At 39.3% G+C, this 22,230-nt stretch overlaps 1 protein-coding gene and 1 non-coding gene across 3 annotated transcripts in view; one reads left to right on the top strand and one right to left on the bottom strand.

Annotated features, from left to right (window-relative positions):
• Positions 1–375: 375 nt before the first annotated feature.
• ZBED9 (zinc finger BED-type containing 9) overlaps positions 376–22,230 on the bottom strand; it is a 44,856-nt gene continuing 23,001 nt past the window's right edge. Inside the window, exons 2-6 of one of the 2 annotated variants that reach the window (XM_025383445.1) lie at positions 17,168–17,331; positions 16,655–16,789; positions 8,156–8,303; positions 3,681–5,173; positions 376–2,571 (exon numbers count right to left, since the gene is read on the bottom strand). In XM_025383445.1, coding sequence (XP_025239230.1) covers positions 655–2,571; positions 3,681–5,173; positions 8,156–8,261 — 3,516 coding nt within the window. In that variant the 5' untranslated portion in view covers positions 8,262–8,303; positions 16,655–16,789; positions 17,168–17,331 and the 3' untranslated portion in view covers positions 376–654. Of the gene's footprint in view, positions 2,572–3,680; positions 5,174–8,155; positions 8,304–15,490; positions 16,529–16,654; positions 16,790–17,167; positions 17,332–22,230 lie in introns of those variants that run through there. The other variant, XM_025383444.1, reaches the window with a different exon arrangement.
• On the top strand, positions 18,621–18,692 carry TRNAQ-UUG. The gene has a single exon. It is a non-coding gene; the product is annotated as a tRNA-Gln (tRNA).

A 22,230-nucleotide genomic window follows, 5' to 3' on the forward strand; every position in this document is an offset into this window, starting at 1 on the left:
AGCCTGGGTGACAGAGCAAGACCCTGTCTCAAAAGAAAAAAAAAAGAAAGAAAGAAATCAGAATGTATTAATATGAATCCAAGGTCATAACACCATTACAAAATAAGTGTTTCCTTCCATCCCACTCACACACTTTGTCTAAACATGCATCTACAAAACAAACTTAACATCAACTTCCAACCTAACCACTCTGGATCAGCTTAACAAACTTCATATCCTACTGACCTGTCCCCTGCATTTGAGTTCTAAGCCTACCCCCTTGAATTCACTTCCCTTCACTCACCTAGTCTATTTCAAAGAAACCATCCCCCATCCTGAAGTTTTCCTACCATCTTAACGTGCTAATGAAATACAATAAGAAGACACAAGATATATGATCAAATGTTTTAATATTAGAATCAACAGATCTAAAATTATATTTTAATAAATATGACAAATACAACAGGAACAATAAAAGAATTATAAAAACTGTACAGTCTTAATTGAAAATATACATATAGGCAATTTATATAGAAAATTGCTGTTTCACTCATAACTTCATACTTCCATAACTGTAATTAGACAGAAAGTTTAAAGCGAAATAGCAAATTCCTCACACTCAATGCTTATATGCATACTTTGAACAAATACCTTACATATCAATATTTAAAGCTTTTAATGTGATAAGTGAGCTTGCTTCTTGCTTGTTAATTTGTCTAATCTAGGTTGGATTGATGACAATGCTACCCTCAGGGGATAATGTATATTTAAACTGTTTCTATGTTTTGTTTTAATAACACTTAAAGTAGAGAATCCGGTTTCACAGAGGTACGTTGAGGGAAAAAGAAGAAGCGATTTTAAAGCAATCTCAGCAAGCTCAGGATATTCATTTTTAGCTTTTATCCAAAATGAAGGAAGAGATGCTGTATTTTCAAAACTGATTTTCAATCCTTCATCGGTAGCCAGCTTCAACAACTTATCCTGTAGAGTTACAGTTAAATTTAAGTTATCCTTTGATGAAAGAAATGGATTTTGGATCCACAAATTTCCTATGCGTGGATCTTCTTTTGATGGAAAATAAAATTCAAAGCATTCTAACAAATTTGTAAGATGTTCACTGATAACCGTTCGCAGATGTGCAATATCAAGATCATTACCTACTTCATTGATAATTGTTGTTAAATTATGAAACATGTCATAACAATCTGTAGAAATTCTGTTTTTCCAAGCTTCTAACTTTTGTTTTTGTCCTTCAACTTTATCTGCCATTGAAAAATAAGTTGCATTCTTCCCTTGCATAGAAGCATTAAGATCATTAAAAATACTGAAGATATCAGACAAATAAGCAAGTCTGGCTGTCCAATTCACATCTTTAAAAAGTTGGGACCAAATGGGTTTCTTGCCTTGCAGAAACACTAAGAGTTCATTTCGTATTTCAAACATTCTTGACAGAACTTTTCCCCGTGATAACCACCGTATCTCAGCATGCAGTAAGAGTTGCTTATGATCAGCTTCCATATTATCACATAATAAAGAGAATAATCTTGAATTCAATGCATTAGATTTTATGTAATTCACAATTTTTACTATATCATTAAGTACACTATTTAGTTCAGCTGATATTTTTTTCATAGCAAGACTTTCTCGATGAATGAAGCAATGTGTTGTTTTACATTCTGGTGCAAGTTCCTTAATCTGGGTTACCACTTCAGAATGTTTTCCTGTCATTGAAGCTGCGCCATCAGAACATACTCCTACACAAAATTTAAATTCCAAACCACATCTGTTAACAATATAATTCTTTACAGCTTCATATAGTTCTGAGCTAGTTGTGTTTGTAGGCAAAGAGGCTGAAAAAAAGAACTCTTCCTTTATATCATCATCATGTTCAAACCTCACATAGACTAAAAGAATTATCATGTTAGCAATATCTCTGCATTCATCAAGTTGCAATGAAAAATACTTTGCTAGTTTTATTTGTTCTATAAGTTGATCTTCCATATCATTAGCCAGTTCCTGAATACGTCGAGCTATGGTGTCATTGGAAAGTGGTACCTGAGCCACCTTCTTCGCTGCAGATTCACCCAACATTTCCAAGCAAACTTCTTTGATGCAGTCTTTCACTAGTGTCTCAGCAATTGTGTATGGTGTTTTAGACTTAGCAACCGGAAGTGCTACTTTATACGAAGCCCGCAAAGCACTAATGTTTATATGAGAAACGTTGAACACCTGCTTTGGTTGGCTTTTCAATTCACTACTCTTTCTTTCAAAGAATTCTTTTGGTTGTGAACTTATTTCTTTATGTTTTGAATATAAATGTCGCTTAAGCTTTGATGGTTTCATTGCTTCATTAGCCAGTACATCTCCACAAATAATACACTGTGGTTTTAGTACTTCACCATCAATTACAGCTACAAAACCAAACTCAATATATGAAGGATCATATTTCCGAGTGAAACTAGCATGAACTCTTTTGGTTCTCCCTTCTTCAGGATAACTTCTATTGGTAACATTTCTTTTATTACTACTACTGTGTTCAGAAAAGGCATGTCTTTTCTTGACAAAGAAGTCCAGTGAAGCTTGTTTCGCCATCTGAAATTAGGAATAAAAGTAAATAATATGAATTTTACTTTCCTCCTTTAGCTAACAATGTTAAACCACAAGTTAAAAACTAGACTTGATTAAAATAAAAAATTATTTTAAAGTTAAGTTATAAAAATAAATAAATGCCTATATTTTCTCAGTTTTATACATCTTTGGGTTATGGCTGATAAACTAAGCATAAAGTATCACAGGTTGTAATGGGGACCTACTGAGTTTGACTAGTGTGTAACTGCCACCACATGTGACTCACCTTGAGAGTTTAACAATACCTAAATTGGTCTATATTCTATTCGGTAAGGTAAGTCCATTAATCATTTGCTTGAATGTTGCAGTAATGTCAATTGCTATGTTTCTAAATACTTATGCTCAAGTTTTATACTTATTTCCTTACAGACTGGAGTTTTTATACCAGTACTGGTCTACTGATCACACTTTGAGTACCACTAGTTTAAGTCATGAGTAATCTCCATATTTCAAAACATTAACCCTACCTCACAAAGCCTCCTGATGTTAAATTTTTTTGGTTCTATTTCATACTCTCCAATTAAATTCCCAAACTGAAGTCTTTCCCAAGGCAAACCCTTATCTTCCAAGCAAATTTATCATCCCCTACCCCTACAAATACTTCTTCACTTGATTTGAAATGTTTTTTCTTAGCTTACCCCCAACCCAAACTCACAATTGAAACAGAGAAACATTAAATTCATCTGTTACCAAATTCATTCTCTGTAGAAGCATACTAGCATAGACACTATTTATTCCCTCAACCTTAGCTTTCTCATTCTCCCAAGAAATGCGTGACATCAAAAAGGAGTAAAAGAGATACTATTCATCACCCCCAGAATAATAAAAAACTTAACTTTGTACAGAGATCCTGATAATGCATAATAAAAAAGACAGCATTCAAGGTTACAACTTTACAACTTCCAACTTGGGAAAAAAGAGAAGCATTAAAAGTAATTAGGCCTTCTTTGGGGGAAATATATCCAAGGTAATAAAAATGTGTTTTCATATACCTTGTTACACAACACTTATTCACAGTAAAGTGTAATGAGATTCTTCCCCTGCTTTCATCTATGGCAGATATGCAATCTTACCCAATCTCCTACTTTGTCTGGTGAAAATGGTGTCCCTGATGGCTTTAGCATTTTGGAAGGTTGAACAGGCAAACTTCTTTGAATCTCATCACGTTTCCTTTTCATTGTGCTGGTTTCATAGCAAAGGCTACAGGTTATTTGCCGATCACAGCCCTCAGTCTCATGTTGAGAGGGCACTCCACAAATTGCATGGATATTTCCATCACATGATATACAACTATTAACACCTGTGCATTCTTTTTCACAGACTACACAGGATAAAAATCTTAGTCTCCTCTCAGGGGAGCTTTTTTCAGCCATCTTAGGAGTGACAGAAAGATTCTCTTCAATATCACTACTATCTGTTCCAGTCTCAATGTTTTCTTCATAGTGGGCTCTTAAAGTATTTTCTAACTCTTTGTTAGCCTGATCTAATTCATTTTCTGTATGCAAGCTGGCAACAAGTTCTTCAGTTAACTGAGAATGGGACAAGCCCAGTTTAGCTTCAGAGCTAAATGTACTTTCACATGGAGTCTGTTGCATGCTTCTGTGATAGGGTTGATTTTGGGTCATCTGAATGAACCACAAAAATTCAGCCCAGTGTGATGAGTTGTTAGTTTGCATCCAGGAGAAAATCCTCTTTCGGATATCCTCAGTTTGTTCTGCAGAACTCTGGCTTTGGCAGGTCTGAGACTTCCCATGGACAATTTTCAATTCTGGCCAAATATTACTGAGTTCACTGACAACCTGGCTTGAAAATTCCCTCCCACTGTCAGATTGTAGGACACTGGGTGCTCCAATAATTGTAAATATATCTAAAAGAGCATGTGCAACTTCCGTGGGTCTTTTAGACTTTAATGACCGCAAAAAACTTAACTTTGTACGGAGATCCTGATAATGCATAATAAATTTATACTCCCCATCAGGATTCAACTGCATGTCTATAAGATCCACTTGGCATCTTGAACTAACTTCCTTAATTGGTTTTGATGTTAGAACCTTCTTGAGTTTTGAATTTTTCTGTTGGCATGGTTTACAGAGGGTCAGATATAGCATTATAACTTCTTTTGTGATGTTCTTATATTTCGCTTGTAACTCTTTCTCCATGCGCGTACGTCCACCATGTCCAATGCTGAGATGTGTATTATGCAGAATGTCGAATAAGTCCTCACTGTGTAAGTAATACCGTATTTTATCTGTTTCCCCATTTACAGCCTCAATTAGCTTCTCATTTCCTTGTACAAGGATAACATCAAATCTAGCCAAGCGACGGTAGTCAACTGATTCCTTTTTCGCCTTAGCTTTAGCTTCTTTCACTTCCTTTATCAACTGACAGTACTTTGCTTTAGAAAATATCTTAGTATTATTACTTTTGTTTTCCAGTAACATTGCTAAGCTTCTGAAGAACTTTTCTTTCATGTTTTCTGGTTCAATTTCTGCTTCATTAGTATCTAAGCTACTGAGGTTATCATCACCCATGCTTTGAGACATCATGGAAAACCACAAAAATGACCCTAAAAACAAAGGAAAAAATCAATTAGAATATTCAGAAATATAATTTAAAATACATATATTGTCAAAGGAGCCAGTAGTGCTTGAGGTACAAGTAGGGATTATGGGCACACAAAAGGGGATACCATTTTCTTTCTTTTTGAGACAGAGTCTCACTCTGTTGCCCAGGCTAGAGTGCAGTGGCACAATCTCAGCTCACTCACTGCTTCCCAGATTCACGCAATTCTCCTGTCTCAGCCTCCTGAGTAGCTGGGATTACAGGCGCACCACAACATTTGACTAATGTTTTTATTTTTAGTAGAGATGGAGTTTCACCATGTTGGCCAGACTGGTCTTGAACTCCTGGTCTCAAGCAATCTGCCTGCCAGCCTCAGCCTCCCAAAGTGCTGTGATTACAGGCATGAGTTACTGAACCAGGCTAGGGGGATACCATTTTGATTAAGGAATCCAATCTTAGTGGAAGGAAGAGCATAAATGAAGAACTCCAGCCAGTAATAAAAAGTTTCACACAATAAAGAGTAGAAAGCCAGGACATGACTTTCCAGAGCAGTTTTCAGGATTGAAGCATTGTTTTGCGTAAAATAGGATGCAAATTAGCATTTATTTGTTTGTTTACTATGCAAAGACTTTTTTTTTTTTTTTTGGAGGAACCTCAGCAAGCCAATAATAGATTTTTAAAAAAATCTCCACACTACACATTTTCTCTTTTATTCAGTCAGGTTAGCTATTACATCAACATTTGAGGAGTAAGTTCCAACCTGATATATTCATATCAGCTCCCTTTCAGGGCTATTAAGTACAAACTCAATAAAAATAGCTTCATTACTAATTTTAATAAGAGTAGTGGATGAGTCTAAATTAGTGAAAAATTTTTGACTTAATAAAGCTTATTAAAAGAAATTTCTAGAATACTCATAATAACAGAAGCACTAAGAATACTTCAAATTTGGCTAAGTGTTAAGAAAAACTATTTTGGAAAAAATAAAAAATAATAATTTAGAATTAGCATAACATCTCTAGATAGTTTTATAGTTGCTTGGAAAAATACTTTCACTCAAGTCAACATTATTTATACTATCAATTTGCATACCAAATAGTGAGACAGAACAGGGACTCCTCTTAGGGGCCTGACAGCCACCCCTAACCCCAAGCATGGTAATAACAGAAAATCTTGAGTTCCTTCAAGGGAAATTCCACACATCTAACTATCTCTAAGAAGTAAACGAGCAACTTGAGAAACAAGAAGGTAATACCTTAAAACAACATCCAAAAAGTTAGTTATGAGATGTTCCCTATATTAACTAAAGATAACATCTTAACATATATCCCTAAGTTGTTTTTCAGAAACCCATACCTCCACCAAATGGATCCACTGGTCTGAAGACCTCAGATAAGGGGGAACTGAGGACTGAACTCCAACTGCTGCTTTGTTCTAAAGTTCTTCCTGTGGGGCCTGGAAGAAGTCACACCCACAAGCCAGAGCTAACCTTCTTTTCTGCTGATCCCAAATTTTTAGACAAAGCTTTGCCTCCTTAACCAATTGCAAATCAGAAAATCTTTGAATCTATCTATGACCTGTAAGCCCCTTGAGATGTCCGTCCTGCCTTTTTAGGTCAAACAAATGTACAGTGTCCACATATTGATTTATGACTTTGCTTGTAACCTCTGACTCCCTTCTTTTAAAAAATCCTTACTTGCAAATCATCGGGGAGACTGAGTCTTAATTTTGAGGGGACCAATTCTCCTTGCTTGACACTCTGCAAATAAATGCCTTCCTTTCTCCTACTGATATGGATGTTTGGTTTTCCTGTGCCAGGCAAGTGAACCGTAGTTTGGTTCTGTAGCAGTAATGAACTAGTAAATTTAAATCATCTAAAATGTTTATATTTTCTAAAACTAGGTTAAAATTAATGATGTGTTACTGTGTGGTTTGGCTTCATTTAACTCTCAATTGTTCCAGTACGGCTTCTTTGATCATTAAATTGAAGCTCATAGTGAGTTTTCCTTTCCTGAAAATCATAATCTATTTATAACACAAGTTAGCCCTATAGCACTTTCTTCTTTAACTGTTTTATAGGTAGATGCAAAAAGACTAAGTTTCTAAAGAAACAGAGATCACTTATTTCTCTAGTATCTTTCACATTATCTAACACGTTACTACATCGAGTGTTCAGTAGAAAATTGTTGATTAACTTTATAATAAAATAACAATAATGGTAAGTGCTATCTCAAAATGTGATTGAAAAAGACCATCGTATGGATAGCATTTCTTCCCATGCTGATCCATTTTGTGCCATGCTATAGAACTAGAAGCATAGAAGGAAAATAAACAAGAATGAATTAGAAGAAGAAATACAGGGCAACGTCAAGAGAACCAGGAAAATATGAGCCCCATAAGTTTTTGAATCGATATTAATGTCTAAGAAAATTGTTAGGGCTGTAAGAGGAGAAAAACATTGTATCCATTTTACCTAACCCTTTTTAAATGGAAAAGATAGCTGTTCCAGAACCAGGCCAGACTCCGCCTCTACTACACATTATACCAATAACAGACCTTAGAACACTAATAAACATAGACTTCAGAAATTCCATATTCTAACGTAGAATTTTCAAATAGTATTTCCAATGTATACACAGTCATTACGTGACAAAAATCGTGGTCAGAGGCTACAGCAATGGGACCCAAGACTACACTGCCAAGTGCTCAGTATTTACATACAGAGGTATCTGATTTATCCACAGGTACTTACCAACTTCATTACAAAGTATCCATGAAAAATCTTGGGTTCAAGTATTTTTGACATTATTACCTGACTGCTTTAATTCAACTCCCTTAATAACACTACACTATACGGGTTGACTTTTCCTTCAACTATTAATACATTCAGTAGAAGCTGAAATGGAATGAGGTTTGGTAACTTTCAATACTAGACCCTTCACTCTCCCAAGTCTCACCCTCTTTCTTAGAACTAAATTATTCTCACCATTATCTTGAAGTGGGTATGGCTCTGGAGATTCACATTCCATTCTATCTTCCATAGACTGAAGCTGGGTGCCTAAAGACTCCTTTGCAGAATCCAGAGGGGCCATTTCTTCTATAGAAGCTTCCTGACCATATGTGCCCTGTGAGACCTGTGGACAAATAGGTGCATTTAGTAAACAACATAAATAATTGTAGTTTGTCACAGTTAAACTTGTATTTTTCCATTAAAATAGAATGTAAGAAGAAAAAACATCAGTCTTTACTGAATTCTTAAGTACAAGATAAAATATGAAGAGAAATGAAAAATGCTGGGACTAATAAAGCCAGAGCCATACAACAGAAACTGATGTCTTTATAGGACAAGAGTTAAAATGCATCCCTTTGGTTTCTGTTTCTAGGAATAACAATGAAAGCATGTTAAAGAAATCCTCTAAACTGTGATGACTAAAAAAATTGTAAATGAGTTTCAGAGTGGTTAATTAAAAGTAAATATTGGGCCGGGCGCAGTGGCTCACACCTGTAATCCCAGCACTTTGGGAGGCCAAGGCAGATGGATCACCTGAGGTCAGGAGTTTTGAGACCAGTCTGCCCAACATGGCGAAACCCTATCTCTACTAATAATAATGCAGATTCACCAGGCCTAAGAAAATGTTCAAATGGTTCAAGGATTACAAAGTTGTTAATGGTTACACTTACTCTACTACATCCAGTTGGAAAATGTCCATGGATAGTGAATCCCAAAATTGCACATAAACCAGAATATTCTAAAAGGGAATATTCAATGACGTAGGAGGAGATGAAAGCCTACATATTCTTAGAATATCATGTTGCGATTTAAGATTCTGTGTCACGCTCCTTTCCTCCAACTTGGACACCACATTATAAATTTATTTTCGCTGGGCACAGTGGCTCACGCCTGTAATCCCAGCATTTTGGGACTAACAAAAGGAGGCTGAGGTGGGTGGATCACCTGAGGTCAGAAGTTCAGGACCAGCTTAACTAACATAGTAAAACCACATCTCTACTAAAGAGACAAAAATTAGCCAGGTGTGGTGGTGCATGCCTGTAGTCCCAGCTACTCAGGAGGCTGAGGCAGGAGGATCACTTGAACTCAGGAGGCAGAGGTTGCAGTGAGTCAAGATCGCGCCACTGCATGACAGAGCGAGACTCCACCTCAAAAAATAAAATAAAATAAAATAAAATAAAATTCTTAAACTGTGCAAAGGACATTTCAAAAAATCAATTTTCTCAAAATTCATAAAATGGTTAAGCCAGTTCCCTTTGGTATGTTTTTCCCTTCTCTGAGCTTAATAAGGTATCTTATGTAAATTGCTTTGTATAATAAAATAGCATGCATTTCAATTTGCCTAAATGTTTGCATAACTGCCAGAAACAGAATCTGTGAAAGAAGGCCACCTGCTGTTTATAATTAAACAATGTATCAGTTCTGTAATGTTGGTATACACAATCTCAGCTTTTGGAGCAACTAAGAAACAAAATATGGATATGGTTCATTGTGTTGAATTCTTCACTGACTCTCCCCCACCCCCCATACACTCTAAGCACAAACACAAATCTAGCTTCTTGATTCCTTTACTTTTCCACCAGCTGCACTGGACCAAATGGGTGGGCCTGGTCTTAGAACTGGGAGGAACTCCACCTCTGTCTCTACCACAGAAGTTTGAAGTGTACCCTGGGGGGTGGTAATAAATTACAAAACTGAAGTTACTTCAAACGACAGTCATTAGTCTTTCACTATTCAATTCCTGGGTTTGATTTTTTTTAATGCTAGAAAGAGGTTGAGCGCAGTAGCTGACACCTGTAATCTCAGCACTTTGGGAGGCCAAGGTGGGAGGATTGCTTGAGCTCCGGAGTTCGAGACCAGCCTGGACAACATAGTGAAACCTCATCACTGCCAAAAATACAAAAAATTAGCCGGGCATGGTAGCACATATCTGTGGTCCCAGCTACTCAGGAGGCTGAGTAGGGTGGATCGCTTGAGTCTGGGAGGTGGAGGTTGCAGTGAGCCAAGATCGTGCCACTGCACTCCAGCCTGGGTGACAGAGTGAGATTCCATCTCAAATAAATAAATAAATAAAAATGCTGGAAAGAAACTTTTGGTTGTAATATGGTAAATATTGCTGTGTTCATTAGAAATGCACATATTTCCAGTAAGTTAGAACACCTAACTTATAGTGGCACAAATAGGGGTTTATTTTTGTTACATAACAAGAAGTCTAGAAGAAGGTAGTTGCTGGCACCAACTCATTTATCTAACAGTTTTGTTAGGGACCCTAGCTGTCTTCATATGTCTGCTCTGTCACTTTTAACACTAGCATTTGGCCTCATGTTTACCATCACTTAATGGTCACAAGATGGCCAGATATCACATTAGTGTTCAAGACTGGAAGTGGGAAAAGGTGAAACTAAACTAATCTCCCCTATTTTATTAGGAAAATAAAAGCTTCCCCAGGAACCTCCTCCCCGAAATATGCTTATTTCTCCCTGGCCAGAATTCTGTTGCACAGTTAACTCTAGAACAAGGAAGCCTGGAAAAGAATTTAATTAGATACACTGCCAGTATGAACAAAACCAACATTTTGTTGGGAAGAAAGAAGGGTGGAACAGACACTGGATTGCCAGCTAAACATGTCTGCCACAGTGGTATTTCCCCTGTGGGGGAAATCACACAAAAACAAGAAAAATGAGAAACATTTATACAAACCTGATCTTCAACAAGACTAAGAGATATTTATAACTCTGACCACATTAAAAAAAAACTATCAAATATGATCAGCATATAACCTGAACAATACCCAAGTCCTACCAGCAGCTACAGTTTTCAAAAAAGCTAGAAGGGGAAATTTTAAAGCAAGCTTGTCCACCCTGCAGCCTGCGGGCCACATGCAGCCCAGGACAGTTCTGAATGTGGCCCAACACAATTTTGTAAACTTTTTCAAAACATTGTAAGATTGTTTTGTGATTTTTTTTTTTTTTTTTTTAGCTGATCAGTTATTGTTAGTGTATTTTAGTGTGGCCCAAGACAATTATTCTTCCAATGTGGCCCAGGGAATTCAAAAGATTGGATACCCCTATTCTAAAGTAACAGGCATATCTTAAGGGGGGGGAACCCTGTATTTGTTATTTAAAGCAAAAGGAAAAGGGTGTGCTGACTAGACTTGAGAAATTGCTTATATAGGCATTTGTGCTGCAATGTAACAGATGAATGTATTAAAAAACACGCTTTCTGCAAAACTGCAGAAAAGTGACAGGATTTATGGGGAAAATACGGTTAAAGGGTGGACTATTTTAACACCTACACAACTTTGTCACCAGAGCACTATTAAAACTATAACAACTCCCGGCTGGCGCGCGGTGGCTCACGCCTGTAATCCCAGCACTTTGGGAGGCCGAGGCTGGCGGATCACGAGGTCAACAGATCGAGACCATCCTGGCCAACATGGTGAAGCCACGTCTCTACTAAAAATACAAAAATTAGCTGGGCGTGGTAGCGCATGCCTGCAAATCCCAGCTACTTATCAGGCTGAGGCAGGAAAATCCCTTGAACGAGGGAGGCAGAGGTTGCAGTGAGCTGAGATCGTGCCACTGCACTCCTGCCTGGCGACAGTGAGATTCCGTCTCAAAAAATAAAAATAAAAGAAAATAAAACAAACACTATAACAGCGCTAGTAAAAATATAAGACGTTAATAAATCTTACTTTAAGTATAGGATTTTACCTTAGAAAGGTGATGTTATCTTATTAGAAACAAGTGTGAGGAAAGGGCGAGGCAAGGGTGGAAGGATATAATCATCAAAAATTCAAAGGTGGACCAGGCGCGGTGGCTCACGCCTGTAATCCCAGCACTTTGGGAGGCCGAGGCGGGAGGATCACGAGGTCAGGAGATTGAGACCAACCTGGCTAACACGGTGAAACCCCGTCTCTACTAAAAATACAAAAATTAGCCAGGAGTGGTGGCGGGCGCCTGTAGTCCCAGCTACTCGGGAGGCTGAGGCAGGAGAATGGCGTGAGCCCCGGAGGCAGAGCTTGGAGTGAGTGAGCTGAGATCACGCCACTGCACTGCAGCCTGGGGGAGAGCGCGAAATTCTGTCTCAAAACAAACACACAACAACAACAACAATAAAAATTCAAAGGTGGAAAGATATAATCATCAAAAGTGAAGTGAAGAGGCTTGAACATTTGATGTTACATCCTTCCACCCTTGGATACAGTGATACTACAAGAAACATGATGTGGGTTCCGCTCCATCATCTTATTTTTACTTCTTTCACACTGGCTTATAAAAAGATGCCCAGTGTTTGCTGTTTTAACACTTTCCTTCTTTCATAACGAAGCTGTTTATATGGCTCCAAATAGGACTTTATGTCATGAAGTAAAATCATGCTGCGTTCTGCATTGTAGTCATTATCTTTTATCCACTCCAACTGCTTCTCTATCATACTTGAAACAGAAGATAACTGAGCAGTGAAAAGCTCTTGGGACGCAGCTTGTAGCTTGCGGAACTGCATGTTCTTCTTCTTCCACACCTTCCATTTGTGCCTCAGCAACTAACTTGCAGCTCTTCTATAGAAAGATCCTGTATGTCAGACTGCAGCGCTCCGCATTATCCTCACTAGCATCTTCTTCAAATCCAGCCCCCTTTGCAAGAGCAACACAGCTTGGGTTGGTTTTGGAGAGCTCTTCTGAAGGCTCAAAGGCTTTGGAATCATAAATTAAATCAGGGAGAATTGTATATCACACCCCATGCAAACAGGCTTTTGTGAAATCATTCCAGGCGTCTACAATAATATCAACCATAAGTTTAATGTTGAATCATTTACATAATTCAAAAACTGTTAGGGGACTGTCACTCCCTGTATAGACAATCAGTATCTTGAATGTTTGCTTTAAATAATAAGCTTTAAAGATTGCAATCACACCGTGATCAAGGGGCTGCAGTAAAGAAGTTGTATTGGGAGGTAAAATGAGAACTGTGATATTTGAAGAAAGCTCAGTAACTACTGGAGGGTGACTTGGTGTATCACTGAGAATTATAAGAATTTTAAAAGACAATTTTTTCTCTTGCAATGCTTTTTTTTTAATCTACAAAAAAATCACCTGAACGATCAGAAAATGTCTGCCCTGTCATCCAGTCTCTCTTGCTAGACATATAGTAGGCACCAAGGCTAGTCTTTACAACTCATTTTAAAGCTTATAGATTGGCAGAATGACAATCACAGGCTTTAGCTTTAAAATTCCACTGGCATTTGCACCCAGCATCACCATCTGTTGATCCTTTGTAGCCTTAAACCCCACAGTGTGTTTCTAGAGTACTTCCAGTCCTGCTTACTCCATTCTGGATCCATGCACCCAAATTCTCCACATATCCCCTTGAGGGCATCTGCTTCCAACAGAAACTGGTTTCATAAAAACTAAAAATCTGAGCCAGGGGATGGCCTTCTTCATCAATCTAATTTCTTAATGCTGGGGGAAATGTCTTTGCAGCTTCTTCATCTGCACTTACAGCCTTGTCTGCACAGTTTAATACTGTGGAAACTACAGTAGTTCTTGAAGCCACTAAACCAGCCACTACTTCCACTAAATGAAGGCACTTCTGCGGAATTTTCATCTTTTTCTTAATGTCTCCATACATTGTGATGGTATTCTCTTTAATTCTGAGAAACACTGCATTGGATTGCTTCCTTGTTTGGTATTCAATCCACACACTTAACAAATGCTCCATTTCCTCCATTTCCTTATGCCTTGTTCCAATAGATTTCATAACACTGGCAGTTGTTCCAGCTAGATAATTTTCTTTTATTTTTCTCATCATTGTCTCTAATTGTACATACATTTACTCCTTTATGCCAGTTGCATGACCAATCTCACTTTCTTTTCTTTCAAAATATTGTACAGTTTCAAACTTGTCTTCAATTGTTAAAGTTTTTCTTCTTTTATACTCACTAGCAGAAATTGTATCACAAGCACACTTCTATGGCACTTGCAAAACCCTCTGCCTGCTCCTTTTCTGGAATACAAAAAAGTTTAGCAAAAAATACACAAAGATGGGAGGGAACAACGTAAATAGGCACTTCCGAGACAGCCAAGGAAGGATGGGGGGGCAAATGGGAATTATGTACAGTATTGTATGTACTCAGGACTTGCTGTGCTCAGCTAAATCAGATACTTTGAATTCAGCCACTCCCACTTGGTGGCCCCAAACATCAACTTGCTGGGAAAACTCATACATGAGCCCTCACAATTTCAGCTTTTTACTGACTCACTTATGGCATACTGACCTCATTTTAAAAGATTCTGCATTCCAGAAACATGCGTTTTTAACAGATCAGACTGTATACATAAGGGTTCATATTCTGAAACAGTTCAGATAAATGTATGAACAGTATCACTAAAAAATATAAGAATGTCTGGCAATATCCATAATGTTCTAAAATTACTGTCAAAGAAGGCAAATGTACTCCTTTAGAAACAACTCCATTGTAACGGCAAAAAGCTTTTAAAATTCTTCTAAAAATAATTTTGCGCTCAAAACATTTTACATACCAACAACTCTAGATACTGAAAAGAACCAAGGAAATCATGCAACTAGTATTTTCATTGTACAGATGAAGACATTAATGTTCCAGAGAGGCCGGGCGCGGTGGCTCAAGCCTGTAATCCCAGCACTTTGGGAGGCCGAGACAGGCGGATCATGAGGTCAGGAGATCGAGACCATCCTGGCTAACACCGTGAAACCCCGTCTCTACTAAAAATACAAAAAAAAAAAACTAGCCGGGCGAGGTGGCGGGCGCCTGTAGTCCCAGCTACTTGGGAGGCTGAGGCAGGAGAATGGCGTAAACCCGGGAGGCGGAGCTTGCAGTGAGCTGAGATCGGGCCACTGCACTCCAGCCCGGGCTACCGAGCAAGACTCCGTCTCAAAAAAAAAAAAAAAAAAAAAAATGTTCCAGAGAAGGTGTAATATGCCCAAGGTTACACAGCTAATTAGTGACAGAGCCTAGATAGCTTCAAAAGACAGAAATTTAAAAAAGAAAAATAGTATTGTATATTTCTTTAATCTCATAGTCACTACATAAACTATATTTTCTGGTAAAAAATAGATCAAGGTTTTCCATTTGGTTAAATCATTTAATTATTTGTATCATACACAAAGACTGTTATCTCATATGCATGAATCTATTCATCTACACCAGTGATCAAATAAGAAATAATGCCCCAAACCAGGGTTTGGAACCACCAGTGTGAAATTACTCCCATTACTCCATTCTGGATCCATGCACCCAAATTCTCCACAGAAGATGGCACCTCCAATTTCTCACCTGCTGTCTAGGTTCATCAAGCTCCCTCTCCAAATCTTCCAGCAAAGTTACCACCTCTTCTCCACTCTCAGGATTATGCTCCCGCACCCAGGACTGGAGCTCCTCAGGCAGGATGGTCAGGAACTGCTCCAGCACCAACAATTCCAGGATCTGCTCCTTGGTATGTATCTCTGGGTTCAGCCACTGACGGCAAAGTTCCCGCAGTTGACTCAGAGCCTCCCTGGGCCCAGGTGTCTCCTGATAGCAGAACTGCCTGAAGCGCTGACGAGAGAGTTCCCTGGTATAAGACAAATTCCTAGGTAGGCCTGATTCCTGATCCCAAGTATGGTCTTCTTCTTTAACCTTTACTTTGATAATCTCCCCTTGTTCTTCTGGAGCCTGGCCAGCCAAGGCTGGGAAGACCCTGGAGACTGCTTCCATCCCGAGCTTAGACAGCTCAGGGAAAGGCTCTCTCCAGATGGGGTGTAGGCAAATGGGTGATTTTACTCGAGCTCCTTTTTTATTCTTGGTGAGGAAAGTTTTTGATATAAGAAAACACTCAACACAGGACAACTACAGACTCAGTTTAAAAAGACTTGTTTACGTGACAACACAGGTCAGTTACTCGGGCAATTCCATTGAAAGTGAAGACATCCTCTGAAAAGACCAAAAATAGTGAGCACAGAACGACTCACTAAAGCTTCAGGGTCACAAATTGAGCGGCAAGATACTAGCGAGACAGAAAACTGAGGTTATGAAGGATACTTTGGCCCTAAATAAAGCCTGGGTATATAAGCCTAGGCAAGGAAACGAAGATCGGAGCAGCCTGGGCGAGGGCGGAGAGGGAGAGGGGCTCACAAGCTGCCTGGGGAAGAGGCCCGATTGTCGCCGCGCACATGCACCCTTCCCTCGGCCGCAGCTCCCACCTGTGAGGAGCTCAGACCCTGTCGAACCCGGACTAGTGGGTCGAGGGAAACACTCCACGGCTCAGGTGGCGGTTCCGCGGACACACCCGCAGCCGTTCCCGTAGGTTCCGGCCGGGCCCGGTGAGCCACGCTCACTTCCGGTCCGCTCTAGGATTCCAGGTGGTGCAGTCTTCTCACTGGTTGTGCAAACACCTACGGTACCAGTAATTCTGGAGAGGCAAGTACTCTGGAAACTACGGAGAATTAACTCCGGAATTACCTAGTTATCTGGCATCCCAGTGAAAAGAGTTTCACAGTGTGAGTAGTGCTGGCGTAGAGGCTGCTGGTCTGTGTTTTCCTGTCACCATGATAAACTACCGCTGACACTCAGACCCGCGTTGCTCACCGCAGCGACCTGAAACAAAACGGAGAGGAGCATCCCTAAGGACTACCACGTCAGCGAATCTGTAGGCTCCCCCCCCCCACCTTTCCTCGTTAATTTCGGGCCACTTTCACCCTTCCCTTTCACCCTAAATCAGACTTAAAAAGAAATGTAAGAATTAGTCTATTGTTTCCGTTTTACGGATTGGAAAACCAAGACCCACCGAGAATGAGCCTCAGTTGTTTATTCACGGAGCACAGAGCCGTGACTAAACAACTGTGGGGAAACTGGTCCCAGAAATCTAATAAAATCTGGACGGTTTTGATCCAAAATCTGGATCAGCGCCTAGCGAATCACTGGAGTGGAGTAACCAGAACATTCCCTTCAAGCAGTCACTGCGTTCATCCATACCTCTGGTAGCGCAGAGATGCCCCAGGAATATTTGTTGAATTGCTGCCTGGTTCCCTTCTCCATTCTCTGTTTCCTTCTGCTTTGGTCCTTATGTTGATTTCTCACATTTTGGCATTTCTGAGTAGAGAAGCTTTGAATAATCAGAACATTTCTTTCAGAAATCTCTAAAAAAAACAAAAAACAAAAAACAAAAAAAAAACTTATGTTTAGGGTCCATGGATGGTCTTAAGTAAATCGCTAAACCTAACGAAATTGTGTGTGAAATGTTTGTCTGTGTGCCTGTGTCATCCAACCCTGAAAGGATCATTTTCTCAGCCACTATTAACGTGCTGAATTTATCTTTTGTGTTTCCCCCCTAACTAACCTTTGCAGTCAGGGATTCTACTACCTTTTTCTCATTCTGCAAGGCAGTGATCTCTGCCATGGTGAGCACAGTAGGCAGTTAGCATGGAATAAACATGACTTCTAAGTCCTCTACTGACGAGCTTTACTCTTTTTTTTTGGTTTTGTTTTGTAGATTTGCATTTTTTAATTACTACAACAGTGATAGACATTTATTTAAAAAGTCAAATATTCAAAAAGTCAACATGGCAAAAAATGAAGTTTCTTCATCCTCAGTTCCATTCCTCAGAAAAATTCATGCCAAGAGTTTGTTGTACATACCTCCAACCTATTTCTAAAATGTACACATAAAATTGAGTACAATATTATTATGTACAAATATAACTGAGTCACAAGTATAACTCAAAATTTGTAAAACTTAAATCATACTAGACTACAATTCAGCAAGTTACTGGCCTTTTTTGTTTGTTTTAAATTTAAATCCTCCCCCAGAAACTGCCAAGCCAAGATGCGTTAGGTGTATCTATCCCATTCTTTTTAGTGACTGTAGAAGAGACTGTTTTGATAGATATTGCTAAAAGATTTGCACCCCAGAGAGATGTTTATCAGGAGTCTCGGTAAAGTGTGTTAAGATCCTTTCCTTGCACTGTGCTTTCCAAGGCCTTGGGAAGAGGTTGCTCTGTATGAAACGTATTTTGTAAAATTTGCAAAAGTATGCTATTATAATGAAAATTAGTTAAGACAGCTGCCTCTTCCTACTCCACCTTACCCTCAGCTACATCATACAGGCCTTAGAGTACCCACAATTTTATGTTGATAACAGCTATTCTTTTTCTTAAAGAGGATTTTCTAAATTGTTAAGTTTCAGACCTCACAAATCTGCCCCGGTTGATTTCTGGAAGCTAATTTATGCTAACAAAAGCGCAGGAAAAAGTGCACAGATCTCCCTGAATTTTATTTTGCCAGTTACTCCTCCAGCAACAAACAGCTTTCCTATCAGCGTGGTCTCACTGAGGCCTGACCTAACTCTTCCGGATTGGAACAACTAGAAAGTTTATTATCAAGGAGGTATTTAACGACGACTGTATATACCTAGTCTACTCTTGTGGTTGGTCCCATGGTGTAATGGTTAGCACTCTGGACTTTGAATCCAGCAATCCGAGTTCGAATCTCGGTGGGACCTTTCAAAGGTGAACGTTTTACAGTTCCTGGATGGCCTCTGAATGTGAGAAAAACTCGTTCCCCCGCTTCCTATCGAATTCCCTTCGAAAACGCCTTTGTGGCCGCGTGCACGGTATTGGACTCTCCCCCTTCTATCCAAACACAAGTACCAAGAGCCTTAGTCTAGAAGAATGCTTTCAAAGCATATCAAATTCACTGGTTTGGAGACAAAGAGAAAGATGCTGCTCCGACTGACTTACGAAAACCTTCAGCAGTAACGAGGAAACCCAATTCCTGTGATGGAGACAAACGCTTCCTCAAAATTTCCTAGTGTTCGAAGCCCTCCTCGCTGCCACAACTAAGTCCTGCGTGTAAAGTAGCTGAGCCTTGGTCTCAGGCGTGGTTTTTTTCTGTTTTGTTTTGTTTTTTTTTGGGTTTTTTTTTTGGCTGTGGACCTCGCGCCCCGGGTTACTTCTCGCCCCTTTTCCCCATCCCCCATCTCGATGACACAATTCACCCTCATCTGCTTTCTGTAGTCGCCTGTCCTTAGTCTCACCGCTCACCCCGACTGCAACGTCTGGAAATCCCTTCAAAGCCAGCAGCCCCGGAGGGCTCGGGTCCCTGGTATCCACGGCGTCAGGCCTTCCAGCCGGAGAGAAAAACTCACCTCGGGACCGGACCCTGGCCTCGCCGCGCCGGGGAGCTGGCATTCCCAATTTAGGACCATACACGGTGGAGGGGTCCTACAACTTGTGTGGGAGACAAGGGAGATGGGGGTAAAACGACCTCTGCCTTCGGCCGTTCGCCTGGCATCTCGCCTCTTCAGCTCCTAGTGCCAGGGTGAAAGGAGGGGAACTCCCTGACCGAGTCCTCCCCAGACACTACCAAACACTCTGTCCGAAGCACCCGGGAAATAGTCCCTTGGAGCTGAAGGTCAAGAACAGAAAATGTACCCGCTATCTCGCCTCCCCGAACTCTGTGTGTAGACCAGGATAGAATTGGAGATAGAGTTGATGAAACCTGGAAGGTCCGGAAAATTCCTGACAGACACTCATTTAGCTGTTAGAATGAGGTGGGAAATGTGAGGTGGCAAGGTGAGGGAAATATGTGCCCTAGAGGACAGAGAGGACAAGAACTAAATTAGAAACAAGTATTTATGTTTCGTACAAATTAATCTCTTCTATGATGTAAAGGCAACCTTTAAATCCAATTCTTTATTTTCAGATTTCTTACTTTGACATTTTGATTTTCTCATACATACCTAAAAACCAAGTCAAATCCTACTTTCACCAAGTCCATTAAACCATTAATAATTAATTAGCTCATACTATGAATTACCATTGGTAACACAGAGACTCTGTAACTAAGTTTACAAAATTTATGAAAGCATTATTATGGTTCCCATTATGTGTGCTTGATTGTACTTCATATGGTCTGTAATGGTGCTAATTGCAAAGGGAATTAACATTTTCTTGTGGTGTTGCCTTAGCTAGTGTGGCCCCACCTTCTTTCCACTTTGTTCATGCTAGCGTGATGAGATCTCACCCAAAGTGTTCTCCCTTTTCCTAATGGCCTAACAGCCTCTTCTACCTGTTTGGGATGCTTATAAGCCCAGCCATCCTTCCACTCACCACCATAGCCAGCCTGTGGTACTGTGCATATTCATTATGATCACATCCATCATCAAGCATCCACTTATCCTAGCTCAAACCAGTAACTCAGACTTTATCCCAAGCCTCTAAATTAAGGTAATGGACAAGACCTGATTGGAGATGGTGCCTGCACAACGTGACCCAGAACTGAACAGAAGACCAAGGAGCAGCTGCTGTGAGGAGGCAGAAGCAGTCACCAACACTGGGATAGGCTGGGAGCATATGTAGATTCTCCCCCTGGTGGCTTCCATGTTCTTTGGGTCTCCAATTCCTTTAGGAATCTGAGGAAATTCCTGTGGGTGTTTATAAAAACTCCATCCTTGAGCAAACTTTACTTAGGTTCCTCTGAGCCCTCCTCTCAACTAGGTCCCATCCTTGGCTTGTCCAGCCCCATTTCAGCAAATAATCCAGTTGAGCCTAGTTTTAGCAAGAATCCTGCTAAGCCAATTCAGTAAGAATTCCTCACCTCAAAATCCTATCAAGTTTCTGTTTTTCCACCCTTGATATCTAAACAAGTTCCTCATTGTCATTTTCTATCAAATGGTTGTCTTACCCTTACTACTGGCTATAGATCCCCAGATGTCCCTGATGTATCTGGATTTGAGTTTACTTAATCTCTCTCCCCAATTGCAATTGTCTGGAATAAAGTCTTCCTTGCCTATTTAACTCCATCTGGTATAATTTTTCTTTGACAGTTTCATCAAAGAATGTATAGGCATATCCTGGGAAAACTTCTTTTCCAAATAAGAGATCCACCTAAGGATTGAGAATATGATCAGCTGCCCAGAGATAATGTGTTCAGAATTTCCTGAGGAAATAAAAACAGACTTTAAAATCTGTCCGTATCAAAAAATGTGTTATACCACATTAACAAAAATGAAGGATAAAAACCATGTGATTATATCCATAGATACAGAAAAAGTATTTGACAAAATTCAACACCCTTTCGTCTTAAAAATTCTCAAAAGGTTAGTTTTATAGGGAATGTACCTCAACACAATAAAGGCCACATATGACAAATACTTAATGGTGAAAAGTTAAATGCCTTTCCTCTAAGATTAGGGACAAGACAAGGAGGCACACTCTCAACATTTCTTTTTAACATGGTACTGGGAGTCCTAGCCAGAGCAATTAGATAAGAGAAAGACATAAAAGTCATCCTAATAGGAAAGGAATTGAAATTAACTCCATTTGCTGATGACATGATCAGCAAATATAAAACCCTAAAGATGTTACAGAAAAGTTAGAACTGATAAATTCATTAAAGCTGCAGGATACAAAATCAACATTAAACAATCAGTAGCATTTCTATATAATGATGAAGTATCTGAAAAGGAAATTAAGAAAACAATCCCATTTACAATAGCAACAAAAATAAAATAAAATATTTAAGTGTAAATTTAACAAAAGAGATGAAAGACCTGTACACTGAAAACTATAAAACTCTGATAAAATGACAAAAACACAAATAAATGGAAAATATTCCATGTTCATGAAAGAATTAATATCATCAAAATGTCTACCCAAAGCTATCTACAGATTCAATGCAATCCTTGTCAAAATTCCAATGTCATATTTTACACGAATAGTAAAAACAATTCTTAAATTTGTATGGAACAACAAAAGACCTCAAATAGACAAAACGAGCAAAATAAAGCTGGAAGCATCACACTCACTATATCTATTATAAAGTGATTGTAATAAAGCGTGGTACTGACATAAAAACAGACACACTGACCTTTGAAAGAGAGTAGAAAGCCCAGAAATAACCATGTATTTATTGTTGATCGATTTTTGACACAGGTGCCAAGAACATACAATGGAGAAAGGACAGCCTCTTTAATAAATGGTGCTGGGAAAACTGGTTATCCACGTGAAGAAGAATAAAATTAAACTTTTATCTTACAC

This window comes from Theropithecus gelada, chromosome 4 (genome assembly GCF_003255815.1).
Source record: "Theropithecus gelada isolate Dixy chromosome 4, Tgel_1.0, whole genome shotgun sequence".
NCBI lineage: Eukaryota > Metazoa > Chordata > Mammalia > Primates > Cercopithecidae > Theropithecus > Theropithecus gelada.